This window comes from Clinocottus analis, unplaced genomic scaffold (genome assembly GCF_023055335.1).
Source record: "Clinocottus analis isolate CAN_PGR_092001 unplaced genomic scaffold, fCliAna1.0.p SCAF_10, whole genome shotgun sequence".
Taxonomy (NCBI): domain Eukaryota; kingdom Metazoa; phylum Chordata; class Actinopteri; order Perciformes; family Cottidae; genus Clinocottus; species Clinocottus analis.
Window position 1 is genome coordinate 15,289,873 of NW_027175821.1, and position 21,542 is coordinate 15,311,414.

At 40.2% G+C, this 21,542-nt stretch overlaps 1 protein-coding gene across 1 annotated transcript in view; it reads right to left on the reverse strand.

Annotated features, from left to right (window-relative positions):
• gfra4b (GDNF family receptor alpha 4b) overlaps positions 1-19,696 on the reverse strand; it is a 37,183-nt gene extending 17,487 nt beyond the window's left edge. Inside the window, exon 1 of the mRNA XM_068584483.1 lies at positions 19,415-19,696. Within this exon, the coding sequence (XP_068440584.1) occupies positions 19,415-19,457 (43 nt within the window). The 5' untranslated portion in view covers positions 19,458-19,696. The remainder of the gene's footprint in view (positions 1-19,414) is intronic.
• Between the last annotated feature and the right edge of the window lie 1,846 nt (positions 19,697-21,542).

The following is a 21,542-nucleotide window of genomic DNA, read 5'->3' on the forward strand; positions in this document are numbered from 1 at the left end:
TCATTAGAGGCAGGAGCATGATGTTGCCATGTTCTCGCCATGCATTACAAAAGCAAGTTTTCTTTTCAAACGTTCATTTCTCTTTCCTGTCAGTTTGTTTTATTCTTGAATGCCTCATTCTTTCTCTGCAATATGAGAAGCCCCCACACACGTACAAATTGAGCCCATAATGCAAGGCTGCCGTCTAAACGGAGGGAATCGTAAACAAAAGATTATAGGTGAACACACGGAAGATGGATGGTGGTTGTTATTCATGACTCCAATCGCTGTTTCCAGTGAGCACCTTTGTCGGTCTGAGCCGACGAGTAACAACTGGATTCTGTGCGTGTGTGTGTTCTCATTGTATTTTCACTTTTGAAAACCAGTTTGAGCTTTTGTTTGCAAAGGCAGCGAGGGGGGTGGTTAAGTTGGGACTTAAAGGATTTATCCATTCATGACTTTAATCAATCTCTTATCAGCGACTGCTTTGACAGAAGGCATTGGCCTTCAGTTAAGGGTGCTTTCACCTCTGGTGAGAGGGGTGGGGGTCGGGTAGGGCATGATTACTCGTTTTACTTGAGTCCTGGTCCAATTCCTGCAAACTGATGTTTCAAAAACCAAGAGGAGTAAATATCAAGTTAGTTGTGTCATCATCGGGTCGTTTGAATCAGAAGCCAATTGGTCGGTTTATCTCTCGTTACATACATGACCACATGCAGCTCAATTACATATGCAGCTCAATTATACGATTGCTTCCACAGCGGATTTTGCAATAAGAAGATAGATTTATTAATAGTTTTTGAAATCACGTTAAAATCACTAACCTCTGATCCTAAAATCCTGTGATGCGTTCACATCCCAAACAAATCCGCACCAGAGTCGCGGACCGAGACTCACCGGTCAAGCGGTCTCGGTCAGTGGAGATTACATTAATTCCAGGAGTAAGAACACAAATGAAAGAGACTTTTAATGAAGATACGCTGTCCTGACAGACTCTCTAATTGCAACAGTGATTGTGTCTTTACTGTGCACAAGTAGTTAAGAACGGGACCTGACCCTAAAATACTGAATCCAGTTATGACTGGATATGGGAGGAGCTTCCATGCCAGCCTGTAGAGTTCAACAGGAAGCATGCGGATGTTTAGCAGGTATACTGTTCAAAGTTTCATCGACAGCAGATCGGCTCATCCGCACTAAGCACAAAGTTTAGCTAACGCGGATTGGAATGGGAGTCATTTTGCAGTTATTCTTTATTAAGTATTGGACAAATTAAAATACTGAGCATGATGTAGCAATAGATCAGGGGATAGCTAAAGTGATACCATTTCCTGCAGAGAGGGAGATGAGTGTTTCCACCCAATGAAAATCCATCCACTAGTACTTGACCTTCTGGTGCTTTGAGATGAAAAGTCAGGGGATCACTCGTCATCAGGATTCACCCGCTGGGCAACGTGATTGTCTGTACAACACGTTATGACAATCAATCGTATAGTTGTTGTGATATTTCAGTCTGGACCAAAGTGGTGGTTCGACCCACTAGCGTTCCCATCCCACAGATGTTATCAGGGCTATAAAAGATATAAATATGTGTATCTATAAATGATTTATTCGATAAATACTTATCAGTAATGTGTATATAAAGACAAAAGGTGGGTAGACACAAATGACAGAACAACCTGATGAGAAGTTTAAAAGTTCAGAAAATGACATTGCTTTATATTGCAGCATTTATAGGCAGGAAAAGACAAAACTACTTCTTAAGATATCCAAAATGTAAGACGATATCTAGTCTCATATCACGATATCGATATCGCCGTACATATAGTCCATATCTATAACAGGCTGATGAGAGTGGAAATTAATAAAGTGGGAGATTTAATCTAATATACGATGTCATTCTGTGATGTTGTGTCTCTTGTAAAACATTGGCAAAGGCGATGCTTTTATCTGCACAACTTTATTGCTTTCATTGTTGTCTTTTCCATTGTTAGCCTAGTACACATCATTTTACTTCCATGTTAGTGAAGCACTTTGTAAACTCATTCCAACAGGAGTGCTGTAAACAAATCACTATCATGAAATCAGCATCGGTGCCTATTTGGTGTTTGATGATGAGGACTGTCGATGATTTACAGGTGCATGTGTGATAAATGAAGACTTTAAATAGCTACAGCTGTGTGTATTCGCCAGGATTACTGCTCCGTAGCTGCAGGGTGATCCTAAACTGTGGTTCTTCTTTGTTTATTTTATTTTACATTGAGCGACCTCGAGACTAGTGGAGGACACAGATGTCTGTACTAAAAGACTGATCAGAAAAATGTCTTTTTTTTCCTTCATTTTTTTACTGCAGCCTTAATGGGAATTACAAAACACTTTCAATAATTGTCATCGCTGAAGAAGGTTTCCAATAACTGGCATAACATGTTATATCTTAACCCACAAGAGGAAATAGTTACGCTGTTGGACCAGTTCTGTAAAAAGGAAAACACATGGTCCGCCACATGAACGCTCGGTGTGGGTCAGCGAACATGACATTAGTGATGGTGATAAAAAAAACCTAACCTACAAAGATACATCTGTGAAAACACATTAATCTGATCCCCCAAAAATACTTTGGTCAGTTTGCAGTTTTCCACCTTCATCACTTTTAATGAATCTAGATCCGGGTTGCTGAAAAAAACAATAGTTTCAGGTTTGTTCACAGACACCTGCAATGGTAAAAAGCACTTAACATAACCTTAAAGGAGGCTGACTGAAAATATTACTCCATTCTCTATTATTGTTACTGAAGTAAAAAAGAGGTGACATATTCCAACGGTGTGTGTTTGTGTTCTGCAAAAGCCTAATTGCTCCTCCGGCGGTATCTAAAAGCTCTCTGAACCTCCTGAAGCACATGTCATAATCAGACATGAGGAAACGAGCCAAGTGTGAAAACCTTGACACACAGACTTCGCAATACACTCGTAAAGTTAATAAGTTGTTCCTCCGACTTTGCTTTTTTCAGACTAAACCGAACAATGGCAGCATACTGTTCTCCCTCAGTGTGTGATTTCAGATAGCACGCCGCCATCACAGGAGCACAAGAGGTGAGACGGTGAGACTCAACAGCGTTGGTGCGGGTGTGATGTAAAATAATACACATCGGGCAGCGACATGCATACTAAACAATAACTGTGGGTTGAGCTCCTCTGCTCAGTGGGTGAGGAGCTGCGTGACCTCGTCGAGTCCCAAAGTGGGTGTCATTCTTGGTCGCTGTAGGATAGCCGCTGTTTGTGTTTTCTTTGTAAATGTCCCTGTGGTTAGAAAAACTTTGCAGCCATCACGTCATACCGGCTGTTGTTTTCCAACAGATTTGTGCCGTCTCCGTGGTGGAATGACTCTGTCCCCCCGACTCAACATTTTATACAGAAAGTCGGAGAACTTCAATTCAATTAATTTTCCCAGGCTGTGATTACTTAGGAGCAAAGTAGTTAAGTTCTCTCTCTTTCTCTGTATGTGTGTGTACACAGGCCAATTTGTATGTCGGTGCGAAAGGTCTGTCAAGTTCAGTCTCAATGTCACACAACAAATACTGCTTTATCTTCACTTGGAAAATGCGACATTATGAGTGCCTCGGCTATTGGTGTGTAATGGTTGCAATTAACTTATCAGCAGATCGTCCTTTGCTTGCAGACGGGGAGAGCATGACACATCGTGTTTTTCCCTCGGTGTGAAAGTGCTGGCGGTCTGTCTGCACCGCTGAGCAGGACTGGTGCCAGCCAAACAGGGCGTACTAATGATGGGCCTCCTCAAATATAGGGTTTCGAAACACAGCGCAAATACTGAACCTGAGTGGATAAAGTGTAGCTTCGCCGCTTGTCCTTCGGAGAGGAACAATGCCGTGCCTTGTGGCCCTTTCCCGGCGCTCACGCGAATAAAATGGAGAATATTTACGGAACGGTAGCCGTGCTGCCTTAAAGTGATTAAGTGTTAACCTTCTGTCGGGTCTGATGTTGTAGCAAGACCATAATACCTGCCAGCTGTTGCTGTCGCTCAAGAGTCATTACAAGAGTGGGGAGGGGCCACATTCCAATATGATGATTGATGGGCACTTTTACTGATGAGACTCTTTAACAGCAGAGTCCTCTGTGCCGCTCAGACTCCCAGCATGCCTCCAGACCCGTCTGTTGTGTTGTAATACCGCAGAAGCGGCCGCGATGAGAAGAACTCACACATGAATCTCGAGATCGGGCATTTCAGCTGATTGCCTCCACTGCGATAAAGAGTTGCAATATGGAAATTTCCATAATGTTATTTATTTTTTAAGGTAATAAATCTCAGGGCTTTTGCTGTCTTTTTCAACTGTATGGGTCCTCGTGGTGTGAAACAATTGTCTGGTCTGTTTTAGCTGTAAGTTATCTCAGTGTGTGGTTGCATTGCCTTTATAAAGCAGCACTGCCTTTCACATTTTAAGTCTCCGTTTGATTTTGTGTCTCCATTTGCCTCCGTTATCTGTAATTGCCGTCTTCGCACATACATTGAAACCACTTTTTTTTTTAAAAGAATATCAGTGCAGGAAAATTATCATTCACCCAGAGTCGACATTAAGATGACAAAAAGTGAAATGTGGGTCAGCGTGAGCAGATGTTAGCCTATTAGGATAAACTTCAGCACACAGGACTCTGTCAATCATGCAGGACCCGTGGGACTACAATAGTGGTCTGCCGTGCCTCAGTTACACAGCTTCTTTGATTCATTGTTTTAAAGACTCTAATGAAAGGTCACACTGGGATAAAAGAAACCAAAAGGCATTTGGAGTGCCAAGCTCGACACCAGCAATTTCCAAACAAGCAATTTCTAGTCAACTGTCAGTTTGTCCTGTCGTCATCCCTCAAGGATCTGAAACCTGGCTACTTGTCATGTTCAGAGTTCACACCATTGGTGATATATTCAAGTTACAGTCAGTTGGTGTTGAGCTATGTTAAAAAACAAGTAGGGATACACAGGTTAGGATCACAGTGATGCTCTCATGTCACAGGTGCGACTCAAACAGCATGTGGCTTTGCATGTTTTAAAGATGATCTGCTAAACTGTCTGTTCATGATGTTTGTGTATTTTAATTGCACAATGTGTGTAATTGTTTTTTGTATTCTAATATTGTGGAATTTCAGTGGTGTTTATTGACTAAACATTTCTGTTATTTTGACATCTCTAATTGCAGTCTCTCTCTCTCTCTCTCTTTCTCTCTCTCTCTCTCTCTCTCTCTCTCTCTCTCTCTCTCTCTCGTGTTTATTTCTATTCAAATCTTCTGGGGAACATTTGTAACGCTAACTTCTATAGCTTCATCCTCTGTTTACTGTTACAGAAACAGCTGAGTCTCAACAGCTATCCATTATTCAGACCGAAACCCATCAGACATTTCTGTCACAGTTTGTACCAACAGCAACGCTGTGCAGGACGTGATTGTAATTTTCTTTTTCAGTCACTTCAATTTAACTTCCACTGGCAATAAACCTTAAGAATGTCCTCATTAATTTCATCTCTGAAGTTCATCATTACTCACTGCCTGGATCATAGCTTGTATGGCCAAACATGACCAAAGTTAAAGTATAATTGAATAAGAGACGTGATTAACCATGTTTACTGTGTTTCTGTGAAAGTAATGGTAAAGATTCTAAACCGTTTAGAGACCGACTAACAAGCTGTGTGACTAAATTAATATAAGCTTTTATGCATTTGCAATTTATAACATATTTAACACCACCTACAACAAAAAATATAATTAAACATAACAAATTATATTGTGTATACACAGTATGGTTGCTTTGTTTTTGTGGCTTTTGTTTTTGTGGCTTTTGTTTTTGCGGCGTTGTCTCGCGTTGCAAGATTGTAGGAGTGATTCGAGGTGCCCTCGCTTCCAGAAGTCAAACTCCCATTCATTTTCTCTATAGACGATGTCAGTTGGGTCAATGTAGTGACGCACGGCTACGGCAACCTCTCTGCGGGGCCAGTAATCCAGCCAATGCTGCGCTTTGTGTGAAAGGGTGCTGTCTCCTTTGCATCTGGAGCATGGAGGTAAACCTTTGAAAGGTGACGCAGGCAGAAACTAACGACAAAGCAGTTGGAAGTGTAAAGGCAAATGCACGACAATTGTAATTGACAGAAATGCCTCCCTCGTGTTTTATCTTGAAGCGTGGTTAAACAAAATGGCCCAGTGGGTTCCTGCCTGGCCCTGGGAGGTTTTCTATTTGCACCGCTACTAGCGGCAAAAGGCTAGAAAACGGAGTAATTTGCAACAGAAATGCATTCAGTTTGGGGTTCTGAGTCCTTTTTTTTGTTTCGAACTGAAACAAAGAAAGTTACATTAGGAGACCGCTGTGAGTCAATCATCGTGGAAGTATCATGAGAACATTTTGAAATGGAAAGTCAGTTCATGAACTGACAGTGGGGAAGTCAGTCAGTGGGGGAAAGTTACTTTGAAAACCAGCTGCCCAAGGTCGGATGTGGTGAACTGCTCTTTTATCAGGGAAGGAAATTAATTTGATATCAACTGTTAATGTCATTCAACCAACTGCTGTCAAAAACAAGTCGAGAAAGATTATTGTTCAATGTATTTTCGTGTAATTTAAGGTTTCAGCGAGGAAAGTGGATACAATGACACTGCAGACTGGGTCTTTGTAAACGTTGACAACCAGAGATGAAATCGCCGTAGCTGCTTTCATGAGTCCAACACACATTGAGTAGACCCACTTCTTATGTGATCTATATGAATTCATTGAATGTAAGGGAAAATAATGGAAATGACAATATAAGAAGAAGTATAGTAGAGCTGTAGCTGTTGCTGATGTAACAGGGTGAAGCCTGTGCACCTATTCACCGGCAGTAGGTTACACGGTTCGATTTTGTTATGTGCTGCACTGCCATTTGTATGATAATCACATAGATTGTTTTCCTTACTTTCCTTTGCCCCTGAATACCAAGACTGTCAAGGCTCGCTCATATGTAATGCTACGTAAGTCACCTCACAGCTGCCTGTTCAAGGATTCCTGGTGTGTTAATCTGTTTAAAAATGAATGTGTATTGGCACATTAATGTGATTAACCTGCTTGATCAAAAAATAGACTTCTCCCCTGAAAGTCCAGCCTCAAGGATGACTCGACTGAATGTCGAAAGATAAAAATGGATGAAATTAAACCCATAAATTGACCTGAGAATAGTAATTAACAGTTTATCTAAACGTACAATATTCGAACTTGAAAATGTCAAACCGACCTCAGTGGTGCCATTTCCCAAAAGATTGCTCTGTTATAATTTCAAGAAATACCATAAAATAATAACATGTCTACAGTAATTTCCCCGAGAGACGTAGACGTGCTCTGCAGATAAGCTCCTGATTACAATTAGTCCAAGAAGTGTTCGTTCGTCCAGTGTGTATTCTTTTGTCTTGTGGCTCTGCATAACCTTTCCAACGGCATGCAAAAGATACTTGAAGCGAGATATTAGTCTTGAAACGACCTTTGTTTTCTAAGACTGGGCTTAAATAGGCTTGTGGTCTTGTATTGACTTCAAGAGAGCAACATCAGCTTCCACCCGACCTTTTGTTTTGCACAACATCTTCATTTTTTGTTTCCATAACCCCAAACAGGTGTTACTTCCAGGTTAGAAGGGCATGAATGTGTGCAGCAACCGTGGAACTGTGAGGCAATGGATCAACACCCCAAACAGACAATGCTGCCAAAGATTTCTCGACTTTTCTTTTACACTGCATTATTGAGCACTGGCTAAAGAAACGTCCGTTACAGCCCCAGACTCGTAGTCGTATCAAATTGTTCTGAACTGGCGAGCGACCGGACCTTAGTTCTTCATTTTGTTTATTAGGCCATCAGACAGTACGTATGCCTATCTATAGTATGGCTCATTGCTTATGACACACAGGATGTCAACAAAGCCTCCATTCATTGTAGATTTCATCTTCATAAAAAGTTGTATTGCTTTTGTTTGGCAGCAGATAAGTATCCGATAAATTGTTATCTTAAGTGTCAAGTTCTGCTTTTAAGCTTTTAGATCAAACTACTTTTGTAGGAAATGTACAGAAGATAGTTAACAGTGCGACCAAACTAATTTCCACTGCTTTGATAAGGGAAAAGGCAGTCAATAATTGGGCAACCACAATCCAGAGTCATGCTGCATGCACGGTGTGGGTAGTTCTCAACACATCAGTACAATGTCAGTCAGCTTACTGAGGAGTTAACCCGTCATCTAACAGCTCACTGTGGCCGCGCTTTCGTCACTCACTTGCAAAATAAAGACACACAAACAGAGACACGATAATAACTGTTGCAAACGCAGTCTGAACGAACAATCGTGGTTTGAGCTAACCACTGTGACGAATGTGTAGCGTTTCCTGTGACTCATTCACAATAAAAGCCACCAGCCAGCAGCGCAGGGTTCATCAGCAGTATCTTAATACAGATGTGGTACGACGTGAGGAGAGACTGATATCAATGAGAGAAAAGGAAAAGGCATGGTTTCCAGTGAATCCCACATGTGTGTGAAGGCAATCTGAGTCCAGCTTGACAATGGCGGACTGGGCCACAAACAATAAAACAACTATTATATAAAGTGTACTGAATGTAAATACATTGAATTTGTATTGCAGAAACCAACCAATCATGTAGTGTATCAAACTAGGGTGTGACTTTAAGAAAATGTTTTGAACACATGTTAAAGTTGTATCCCATTATGCTCACCATTGTGCATATATATATATATGTATATATATATATACCTATCATGACACAGAACCTCATAAAATAACTTCCAAACCCACTGCAGCTTTTTAAAGCAGGGTCTCGCTGCACCTCATCACAGCAGCAGTGTTGAATCCCACAGGACGCGTGTGGCAGAGAGTCAATGGGCCTAATACGGAGTGATTCTTCTCCAGAGGCATATCCATGGGAATGTGGCTCTGGTTTCACAGTTATCACTCACATGGGGCTGTCAAACGCTTAGTGGCATTCTCTTGATCCAATTAATTAGGACCTAACAAGGCATGGAGAGTGGATGGGATTCGGATCGACCAAACGGTGACAGAGTCAAAGGCCTCTACAAGCGGGGCCAACTTCTCATCACACACTGGCTGTTAATGAGACATGCGAAGTACCGCCATGTCGATGAAAGTTGTGGATGTAGAACATGCTCACAGAGGTTTCCAAACCACATGTGAACATAATACAGCTTACAAATCTCCAATAACGTTCCGATAAGAAGCTTACAAATGTATTGAAAGCGCAACTCCAGCCTAGTTTCTATTATGGAGCGTCACATGAATTTCCAACGTCCACAGCTGTTTTTCTGCAGCTGGTGAATCTGTTTGGAAAGAGCTAAAAGAAATTAAAAGCTGAGAATGTTTTCCCATCAGATCCTATTTTATTAAAGAAATGCATTGCTTTAATTGTGTTTGCAGTTTTAAGGTTGATAAAAAAACAAACGTGTGCTCTCTGCAGGACGGTGGCTGTGCTCAGAGCGTTAATGAGGTAAAGAGGAGCTTCACTCTGTGACACCACTGGACAACTGAGTGTTTTTGTAGTCGCAACAACTCCAACAAAGTGATCCAAAAAGCCTAAAGGGTATTATAATATACAAAATATGATGTAGGTCACAACATTTCCCTGTTCTGGGTTGTTGGCATCTCAAATCTGATGCCTGCAGTGCCCCATAGGAGTGCTTCAAAAGAGGCACGTCAATTACAGTTTTTAGTGAGTTTTGGCCTTTTGAACAAATGTTGAAGACACCAAATATTCCTGACAACTGAACAAAGAATGAATAACTTATCTTCCTGATATTCAGTATAATTAGCATTAAGCTGAAAGTAAGACGGGAATCTTTTGTGCACACAATTGGCAATTTGTTGGCTGCTTCGTTCCCCGTAGTCTGAAAGAATTAATGGAGGAGCGGTGAACAGAGGTGGCATCCTCTGCTGCATGGAGCAGATGTTGTAAATCCACTGCAGCTCACACAGACAGGTGCCCTCCAGCCGGTTCCTGTCTGCTGCCTTGGTAATGGCGTGTTTCCTTTCCTTGAACACTGGAGGAATCACTCCGTCCAACCTCTATCATCTCTACATTACAAGGTTATACAGCACAGCAGGTTGACTAATCCCCTCTTGAGGTTGCTTGGTGGAACACAATGTACAGGACACAAATATGTATTGAATAACCTGATCAAAGCAAACAGATTCGTAGACGCTCTGCAGTACTTTTCACTGCTCAGATTAATACACTGTTTGTATTGCATACACTGTTTGTATTAAATGGACATTCCAGTCTACAGTCAATCCAACGAGTCTTGTATCCATGTTAAGTATAAAAAGGTCTCCCCCAGAAATTGGCTGGAAGAAAATCCAAAATTCCATCTAAAGCCAGCTATTGCAACCAGCCCACATGTCACAATGCTTTATTTCCACTACAAGAACCGTAAAGGCCACATGTGGTGTAATGCCACTTGAGTCTGATATGAATAGACATGTTTAAACGCTTTCAGACCTGAGCCTGTTAAAGTGAACACTTCCAATCATAGGTGTTAGTTTGCTCATGGGCAGCATCTCTCAAAACTCCAAGACATTCAGGCCAAGGATCGCTCTCCTTTTCATGTCATTTTACATCTATTAATCTAATTCATCCATCCGTCTATCTTCTAACCTCTTCTGTGCAAGCAAAGCAGCTCTGGATAGGTCACATTCATATCTGGGGGCAGTTATGCAGTGCAGAAGTGAAGGGAGAATATGCTAACTGGACCAGGATTTTAACCCAGAACATTCTTCCTGGTTTATAAGCCACTGCACCACAGTTTTGGAACGATACATAAATATAATATTGATGAAATAAATATAAGAATAGAAAAAAGCTCAAATTGCAAAGCTGGAAACTGCCAAATGAGCATGTTGTCAAACACAAATCAACCAAAAGTGTTTGTGGTTGTGACCACAGATGACGACGCACTGATACGTTTTTAAATTGAGCTTTTCAGTATAAACAAACTATCCTTGATTCATTTTGTTTCTCTATTGCAGAGTGGTTCTTCTGAATAATGAAATATACTTAGCAAAAATCCGTTTTGGCATTACTTTATCACCTCGGCGAGCCTCTACATAACTTCCAGTGAGATCCGATGTCTGTTCCCCTGCCTGGCTCCACAGTCGTAACGACAATACCACGAGGGGACTCCGTACGAGTGACGTGGTTAAGAGCGAGGACACACAGCCTGAGGCTTCATGGATTGCTGCGAGCTCACGTATTTCATTTTACTAATACTATTTCTTGTTTCGACAATAATTACATTTATATCGTGCAAACACGCATTTCCAGTCATTCCTTTTTTTATTGTGGCTAGGATGAGGCCACAAACTGATTTCACTGATTTGATTAACTGAAGAGCTCCTCCTAGGCATAAACATGCCAAATTAATTTCAGTGAAAAACTGCTTGGTGTCATCATAGCTCTGCTGGTATATGGTGTAGTCTGGAAACGCTGATAAGAAACTATACCATTTACTGGCTGAACGGCAGTGTAATTCACTTGCCTGTGCATGTAAACAATGAAACGTAATTAAATACCATAAAGATTGAGGTTGCACTTATTTTAATCAAATAATAACAGAACATATAGTACACATGCACAGCTACAGATATAAAAAAACAAACGCATTCATCGTGCCCGTTATAAAGCCTTGTGATGCGTTCACAAGGATTCCAGGATGCTGCATCCATCATTTGCCAGTATTGTTGTCAAAGTTCATTTTCTGGCTTTGATGTCGATTTATGAACTTTTTTCAGACTGTTTTTCCAGTTTTGGGCTCACATCGCTGAAGACTTTTGAGAACTTACGAGCCAACATGGTGGGTCAATGTTAGTGGTGAAAATAAGTTACGCCAGAGACATGGGAAATCATACAAAAAATGTTCCCTTTTTTTTCAGATGTAAATAGTGCTGTACAAGTTTCCCCAAAAAGCTGACCACCGTGGAAACAGGAGATCTTTACCACAGGAAAATTGGAAAGGAGAAAATAGGATTGGAGGAAATGAAATATCAACAGCAGTCATTCCTGTTTGGAGGGAAAAAACCAGGAGAGATGACTGGTTCATCAAAAGGTCACTTTACCGTCTGAACCCTGTGGTGATTAATGCCAGCAAGTCAGAGAGGAAACAAAAATGTCCCTTTATTATTAAAAAAGAAGTTCAACATTGACTTCAGGTTATTACATCCTAATAATCTGTTATTTTACACACATCTGCTTTTAATTTGTTTTAAAGACTGTGTCTCTGAATAACCAATATCTAGAAAGCTGCAGTGTTGTTTCCAGCTTATTGCTGATGTCACGCCGATGTTTGTCCGTCTAGAAAATAAAATACAATTATGCTCACTCAGTCAGTGGCCGTATTGCAGGGCTTGTGGGCAATGAAAATATTCATTTCACACTGAGCTAACTAGGGGAGGGAGACCGGAAAATATGTCTTTGCACCTTTTGTCGCATGTAGTCTTCCAAAATTTGCTTCCATCCATCTTCATGAAACTTTGCTCCCTACAAATAGATTTAGAAGTGTCCCAGAAATACAACAAGGGGGCAGGAAGTGGAGCTTAAGCCCTCTGTTTTGAAATGGTGTCACAATGGGGCTGTGCCTGCTCTTTGGATAACCGCCGACAGGCTCTGAGTTAATGAGCCTCTGTTTGGCCCTTAGAGGCCACTGTATATCCATAACCTCAAAAACATTGCCTAACAGGTCTAATGGAGAGGGGGATGCTGCTTTTAGTCTTGATCAGGAGCCCTACTTATACAAGTACTGTGTCATGTTCACCTTTTCGCTTTAAACTTGGTCATCAACAGCAGTTTTGAACCCAGTGAGATTAAAGGAAGCCCATTCTGTGAATGCATCACTGTCACTTGAGTTTAGATAATGACCACTGGTACTTTTTTCCCGTCCATCTGAGAGGCAGTGATACAGTGAGTTTGCAGTCTCTCCCTGTCTCACTTTTAAACACAGGCTACCAGTGTGATAGAGAGCATCAGCTGATATTTAGCAGAGAAGCACACCGGAGATCTTGGACACTGAAACATGATAATTGAGTTTCCTGTTGTGACAGCCAAAGGGTGTTTGGTGGAAGCAGATACTGCATGTAAATGTTAGCATTGTAATTGTATTTATTTCATCTCATTACCCAACTAGACTAAGAGGAAACCAACTGCTTTCTCAGCAGTTCACAGAACAAATTTTAATCAAACAAAACAAAATGTACTGTTGGGTAAATTGACATGTGTGTCTCCGAAAACAACGCATCTCCCGATGAGATTGCTTGTTCACCCAGCTTTAACTACAGGACTCTCAGCAGGACGGTCGTCAGTGGTTTCTGACTTACTCAAACAAAGTAAGAAGAAGAATTTAGTATAACATTAGTTACGGCTTCTTGAGTGTTTTCTTCTGTTTAAACACATTTAGAGGAAAAGGCAAATTAAGGGAAGATGTTATTCTGCAACTATGAGCATGTGATGTAGAGGCATTGCTTGTGCCTCACATTTATATATTAATAAACCATGTACATAGTTTTGAAAACCCCAATGTGCCATTTCATGTTCCGCGGCGGCTTACATTATCATTACACACACATTGAGAGCACATGTGTGAACCAACTGTTGGCAATCAAGTTTTATTGTGGGACATAACATGATGCTCAATGGGCACTGTAGTGAAATAAAATAAATCATGTGGCAGTCATGTCAGTGTTGAGCAGGCCGCCACAAATCAATTTAGAGAAAACACTTGCTTGTTACATACATACAGAATATCTGTTACTTCTTGCTGGCCATGTCACTGCTGCAGGGGCCGTTAGCAGAACGCTAACGCGCATGCTCCAGGGGGTTAGATTATATGTCTTCAGTGGACGATCCCTTTTAGGAAAAGCTGTGTTCAACTTTTCTGCTCCACATATCTGGAACAAGGTTCCTGAAAGCTGCAGGTCTGCTGAGACCCTCAGCTCCTTTAAATCCAGATTGAAGACTTTTCTGTTTGCTGCTGCCTTTAATTGAACCAGACTCAATTGCTGCATCTCACTACTGCCTTTTATTTAAACTTTTATTCATTTTATTTTAACTGTTTTAATGTTTTCTTAATCTGCATCATGTTTTGCTCTTAATGGTTTTATGTGAAGCACTTTGAATTGCCTTGTTGTTGAAATGTGATACACAAATAAACTTGACTTGCCTTTTAATTTTTGAACATTGAAATGACCATCGCTGCAAAAAATCTTTTTCTAAATGCGGTCATATTGCCTACACATAATCCAATCTAGTTTGTATTAAGTGTTAGGGGAGGGGCTATGCTAAGGATGACTCCATGCCTGCATGCCCAAAACATCCTAAACCCAATTTTATGGAAAACAATTTAACGGTCTAACTCCACATTACATTCAATGTCTTCTTACATGTTTTTAGCAAGTTTTTTATAACATGTATGTGTACATGCTCAGATTATTTTGTGAACATGAAGTACTGAACAAAATGTGAATATTCTGGATCAGAAACGTAAGTGTGTGAAAATATGAGAATAAAATTGATCTTGAAGGGCCATATATTGTTATTTTTTTCAAAATATTTGCCGACATGAAGACAATTGGACAAGATAATGAAAATCTATTAATATGAATGTTTAGACAATACGGTCTTTACAGCTTCTACCAATAATTGTAACTCTGAATTAGAGTCTGTCCTATTTGTATTGGCAAACTAAGCGACTAAGCCTCTTAAGACATGAAATATAAATGTGAAATAGACAAGCGTCGTATTCTTTGTCTCCCCCTTTACTTGTTGTTGGTTATTTTGTCCTAACAGTGCCTTCAATCACATGATTCTTAAAATGTAAACACATTTAGTAATGAGGTAACAGTGATATAACTGGAGGCACTAAACTGCAATAATGGATTAGGGCTTTACACTCAGCCTAATTTATTTTTCACCCACATTCATCACGCCTAATCAATGCTGCATCTTTGGCTTTAACCCTCCCCCAGCAGGCCCGACAATGTCACCACTTGCCTCAGTCTTTTAAACCGTTTAACTGTGAGCAGCTTTCACCCTGAACTTTATGTACTGTTTGAAGTTGTTATAGTTATTATAGGCAGATGATGATGTTATAAATGTATTACAGTTCCCAATAAAGGCCAGAGCCCTCAGACTGACTGACATCAGCTGTATGGCAATGTTCCAGGTCAACAGCAGATTTTAAAACCTCACTTGTTAATCACAAAGCCGTTCTGAAGGGCTCTGAAGACGGCAGGAGAAGCGGGTACACACAGGAAAAGTGGAACAGCCATCGTGTCTCTAAAGCTTTTAACTCCCAGCTCTGCCAGCATTAAATAAATGTAACTCACATATATTGATAGGTTTTAGATGGAAAACTTGCATCCTTTATAGTTTTATTTCCATTAGGACGGATGCATTAAGTCGTTATTGCAGCTATTATTTATGCCAGAATCCATAAAATGTTCCTTTGTTTCCTCACCTGTTTTACTACAGTATATAATTGTACTTACGGTAAAGATTCACACTTCAAAATCCTTTTATATAAAAGCACAAACTCAAGATTAAGCCAGGTACTAGACCTGAATATCAGCGAAGCGTGTATTGGTTCATATCAGCTTAATGCAGAGAAGTCGGTGTATGTCATGAGAAATGTCAGTTCAGAAATGCCACAGATTAGTTTAAGTCATTTAGAAATGGTGTGTGTGTGTGTGTGTGTGTGTGTTACATGTGTCCACCAGTGAGCGATGACATGTTCAATGTTTAACTGTCCCACTTAGTAGAGACTGTACCTTTGTCCTAACTCTTAAATAATCTAATTTAACGGATGCTTATATAACATGTTAGCAGGCTTGACTGCTTTTAGTTTTTTGTCAAGCTGAACAGCTTTCCACAGAGGAGGCTGCCAGAAATGAATGGGTGAATGTGCAAAGTACCAATTGATCCTGCACTTTCCTTGCCTGATAATCAGACTGAGTAGCCATTTCGCATCAATTCATTTGTTTAAATCCCTGATTGTTTAAATCAGGGCTGTGGATGGCGATGAGGTTGAGCCAGGCTACATTTCCTCTCCAATCAGTCCAAATTATACAGTACATGTTCCAGGATACAGTTACCAAGAAATCAAGAAATGTAAGTATCAGTTAATCTCTCGGTACTTGTTCGGGCAAATTAAAGAAAACTAGTTTTACAGCCATGTCAGACATCATTGTTTCTCCACTCAACCACAAAAATATGAAAAGAATAAACAGAAAGTCGTTATTTTTGGGGTGAGAAAATGAATTTTAAAAAATGCAATAAAATGCTATTAGTCATGGCACATTTACATTCAAGTATTTAAACCTGACCAACAGCAAGTATGAAGGTGCAAATACATATTGTGTTGTCCTTAAAGTGGGATGAATGTTTTGGTGAAACTCCCATAAGCAAGGTTACACTATCTCCTCTCTCCAATAACATCAATATTTTACTGGGACCAGAATGACCTATACATGAAGACAGCATCAGCTTGTGATGGGCTGCATATCCGCCATGGCTACTGCCTGCTTCAAATGAGATTCATGACAAATCCCCTACAAGAGGCCAGCCAATATGCTAGGTAATAGCATGCTTGGCAGTACTTATCTGTCTCCATTAAAGACACAGGTCATATCCCACAATGTCAAAACCATTAAATCCAAAAATATAGCTTGATGGTGGGGTGAAGCTGGTCGCTGTTGCAGTTAAAAAGCATCTCTGGTTGAGAAAGGAGGTGAAAGTAGAAAACATCTGAAGACAAACTAAAAGTCTGTGGCAGGCCTTAATCAGAAACAAAATGTAATTATTAGAAGGGGTATTACCCAATTTCCATTTCCGTGTCAGCTGCTCCTGGTGTTTCAGTGCAACCCCGACCAGTTTGAGTGCCACTAGAGATCACCCCTCAGCTTTCACTTTGACCCATTCATTTCAGATGCAATCACCTTGCGCTACAATTGGGATTTGATATAAATTGGTCGCAATGTGACGGTGATGCCTTTTCACCATTATAAGTTCATACTGCAAGAAAATGCTTACCTTTTAAAAAAATTTTTTTTAAAAACTCACACTGCAACGTTGAGCTTAATTCTATGTCATTTCGAGCCTGCATGTGGATCTGTCAATGTGAGTCCAGGTGCACATTCATCTTTTAGATAAGATCAAAGCTTGGGACAGTCAAGGACTTGCCTGGGATTCATTTTTATTTTTCACAACCGTGGAATTCAGTTTGTTCCAACTCCACTCAATGTATAAACTGATTGTTTGCTAGATTATTGTCTTTGTCCTCACTTCTGGAGGTTCATGTCTCCGCTGAGACCAACATGGATCACATGAGCAAGCTTTACCAAACAATGCTGCTGTAGAATTATTGGTTGATTTGCATCGATGGAACATTACGACCGTTATCTCGTCCGTATAAATGTTCAAAAGCAGCAATTGAAGATTATTTTCATCATGGATTAATCTTACTTCATAAAACAAAGAAATAAAATGCTTTGTTTATAAAATGTGTAAAAATACCCATTTGAATTTCCCAGCCCAAGTTGATGACCTCATATGTTTCAGTCTTTATGGTTTCATGACTGGGATGCTTATGACATCATTTTGAATAGAAAAACTGATGACGTAAATGTAACCGTTGTATAATGTTGGCATCTGCGTTGGACAAAGGCCCCACAATGACGAACTATCTTGAATACTTACAAAAATAAAATTAGATGTTAATTTGCTTTTCTGAAAAGTAAACTTTGACAAGTAAATAATGAGCACAAATAACCAAAGAGAAAATGTTTAAATGTTGCAACAAGCCAGTAAATGGTCCAACAATGCCCTCTAATATCCACTACTCGAAGCTGAAAAATAAGGTCCATGATGTTTTCTTTTTTTCCCTCCATCTCTTTCTAGAAAATGGTGGTGATTTTGAGATCCCTCTGTGTTGGCAGTAGCAGGCCGGGGAGCTGGATAATGTATGAGTTTGGTTTTCAGTCCACATTGAGCCTTGGAAGTCACAGAAACAACCCAGAATGCCACATAAAAAGGTTGAGTCATCCAAACAGTTTCTGACCTTTCGCAGTTTGGTGTTGGCTAATTGATTCGAGCAGATGGCTAAACTGCCTAGAATCAGCATCTGGTTTGTCAGTAATGTGTCTTGACTCAATTAATACTGCTGTGTTTATTACATATATTTAAATGTGCAGGTTTGCAAAAGCAAGCCCAGAGACTTGAGTTGTTTCCAGGCATATGGCTGGAGAATAAAACACTGTCCCTGTCTGTCTCTAATCTGCCATTACAGCCAAATCATACCAAATAAATGTCACCATCAAACGTCATTACAGAGAGAAAAGCTGATTCAGAAAGCCGACTGCATTCTTTTCCATTCAACATTTCTTACGGTATTCGTTCCTTTAATTAAGACCTCCAAATAGGATATTAATGAATCAAGGGTTGAGATATAATGCATATTCCTGCCTTTGTTGAGAAGGAAAGTTGGTGCTAATTAAAAGGAGAATGATCGTAGCTTGGTGCCTTGGTCATTGGCGTGGGTATAATTATATTAGCAGTTATGACAGTGGCGGCAGGATTGACACATGTGTGTATGGTGACAAAGAGACATTGTGAGCCAACAACAGGCAGCTCTCCTCTCTTAAGCCTGTGGATCGTTGCCACAAAAATCAATATTCCAGATTTGCTCAATTGCATGAAGAGGAGGTAGCTCAGTGACACTGCACTGACTGGTGTACTGCTGGGGATGCTCGCTGTTCTGGGTTTACGGGATTAAACAATAAAACAAGTGTCATATGAAACTTTTAATCCATATAATGTTCAATGTATGGGTGGAAATGTAATATATGATAAATATTTTATGATGCAACACTGCCTACCTAAAATTTGGACGTGGGATACTGCAGTGAGTAAATATGCATAACACAAAAATATAATCCACTTACTGACCCCCATGGAAAAAAAGGGAGCGTTTTTTGGGGCAGTTTTTGCTCACTCAGACACATACATGCACACAATCAAGCACGCACACGTGCACACACATAAGCACGTAAACCTCTTTTTTCCCCTCTTTTTTTTGCACAACACATGCTGTACAACCCAGCTGATCTCTGAAACCCGCGCACTTACATTATTATTCAACGTAAAATAATGAAATTATACAAAGTGCGTTTTGTTTTTTTACGTTTTTAGTTTTTCTTTCCAAAGATTTATGGAAGAAACGACCGATAAAGTCCTTGTGTTTGATTCATTTGATGAGATTAAACAAACTATAAGGGAGCAGGTTTGATTGTGTTCTTCCACTGATGAAGACGCATCATTCCAACAACTGCTACATTTATTTATCCTTTCAAAGACAAGTCTTCACTTACCCAAAGTTATGAGGTGAAACAGATAAACTCCCCACAGATCCATCTCTGTGTGAAATGAGAATTTCAGATAAAGCGTCGGACCTCCACGTAGCCTCCAGCTGTATGATTACACGGCGAGAAGAGGATATCCTGTAACGCTCCTAGAGATCATTATTGGCACAAGGAGATTAATGTCATGAAAAGAAATCCTCAAATTGTCTTTCAGTTTGCTTATTGCCGCGTCTTATTTTCCAAAAATCCCGGCAGTTTCTTCCACAGTGTCGCTCTTGCGCAAAGCCAGAGCCATGCGTAACGATGTGAGTAAAGTTGTCCCGCGCGCGTACGGTCCGGTGTCGTGAGCGAGCGCCTTCTGTTGCGCGTCGCGGTGGGAGCTCAAGTCCTTGAGTCCGCTGCTGGAGAGATGCTGACTGCTGCCGGGAGGAACCGGAGGGAGGGAGAGAGGGAGGACATGACACAGTAGGCTGATGGAGCAGTCGGGGCTTCCGCGGCGTTAATACGGTGTGACACGAGGTTAATGCAGCAGCATGCCGCGTGTTGTGGTGTTACTGCGGACACATGTGGTCTTAACCTGCGTTGTGGTTTTGTTTTTAGGAGGTTTCAGCCAGTGGTGGAAGGTCACTAAGTACATTTATTCAAGTGCTCTACTTACATTTGTGAGGTACTTGTACTTTCCTTGAGTATTTCTATTTTCTGCCACTTTATACTTCTCCATTACAGCTCAGACGTGTTTTTTTTTTACTCCATTACAATTATGTATAATTCATTTATTAGTAACTTTGCAAAATGCTATCAACAATTACAATCACATGTGCTACTGTAGGGTAAGATGAGGGAACATTCAGAAGCTAGCAGTATATCAAGTTTTAAAATTAACCCATTGTTTACATTAAAGTAATAAACACAATGCATCCATATTCCTTCAAATCTAATTATATCAAATTCAATTATTCTGAAATTGGCCATCCTGTATAGTGAGTACTTTATTTTTTGTACTTTAAGTGTGTTTTTAATCTCATACTTTTGCACATTTACTTATGTAATATTTCCAATGCAGTACTTTATTTGTGGAAGAGTATTTCTACTTCTGCTTAAATACAATTTAATTCGTACCAAACGACGACAGCAGCGCCACCCTGACCGACCCCTCAGGTAAACACTGTTAGCGCTGATACCACGGTTAACCCTCGCCATGTTGAGAGCCATGTGGAGACAATATAAATAATCAGAATTTGGAATTCATCAGCTTTTTTAAAAAGTGTATTCTGAGTATTTCTTCAACGTGTTGTTATAGCATTAACAGAGTCTCTCCAATAATATTATTTTGCTATTTTCAGATGATTTCTTTTCTCATCTAAATGTGTTGTACTGTATTCCGTATGTTTTCATGAGGGTTTTCTGCGAGCTTGCCTTCTCTTCATCAAGCTCAAGGGCTAACACTTGTCACTGAGTTTTGTTTATAGAATATGAAGTGTGAGTTTTTGTTGCAGAGAGTTTATAAAGAAAGTAAATTGGGAGTTTGAGCGGAGTGTTTAAAACCCTACTTCATCCTATTTTTTATTATTTTAGGGCCCGTGTGTATACATTTAGGATAACTTCATGGTCCAGTCCGGTCTTATTTATTTATTCTTTTTTGCCGCTGTTGTAAAATGTCACTCTTCTAATTCATGTCACAATCAAAAGTGTTCAAAGCCTAAATGTGAGACCTAAGTCCTCACGATCAATGCTTAGCCTAAAACCTTTCTAAAGGTGATGACTGTGCTCTTTCAGGTCTCCCACAAAACTCAAACAAACGATTAATATTGATACAAGAAACTCTCAGAAGAGGCAGATTCAGGGCACTCTCCAACGGAAACCTTTTCCATTCCTGGTTTCCTGTGCACAACGTTTGAGAGCTCATAGTCCAAATTCATGTCGACAGCACACCTCTAATTGGTTGTACAATAAAATGCAGACAGACACGCGGCCGCTTTTTGTAGGTTCCTTCCACTCAGATATATTTAGATGGTGAGCCACCAAAATTGTCCATATTGGCAGTATAAATGAACAATGTCCTAATGTTAACAGGAGGAAAAGACTGCCACCAGGAAATCCACTGGACAGCTAGCATTGTAGGTGAAAGTTTCCAAAT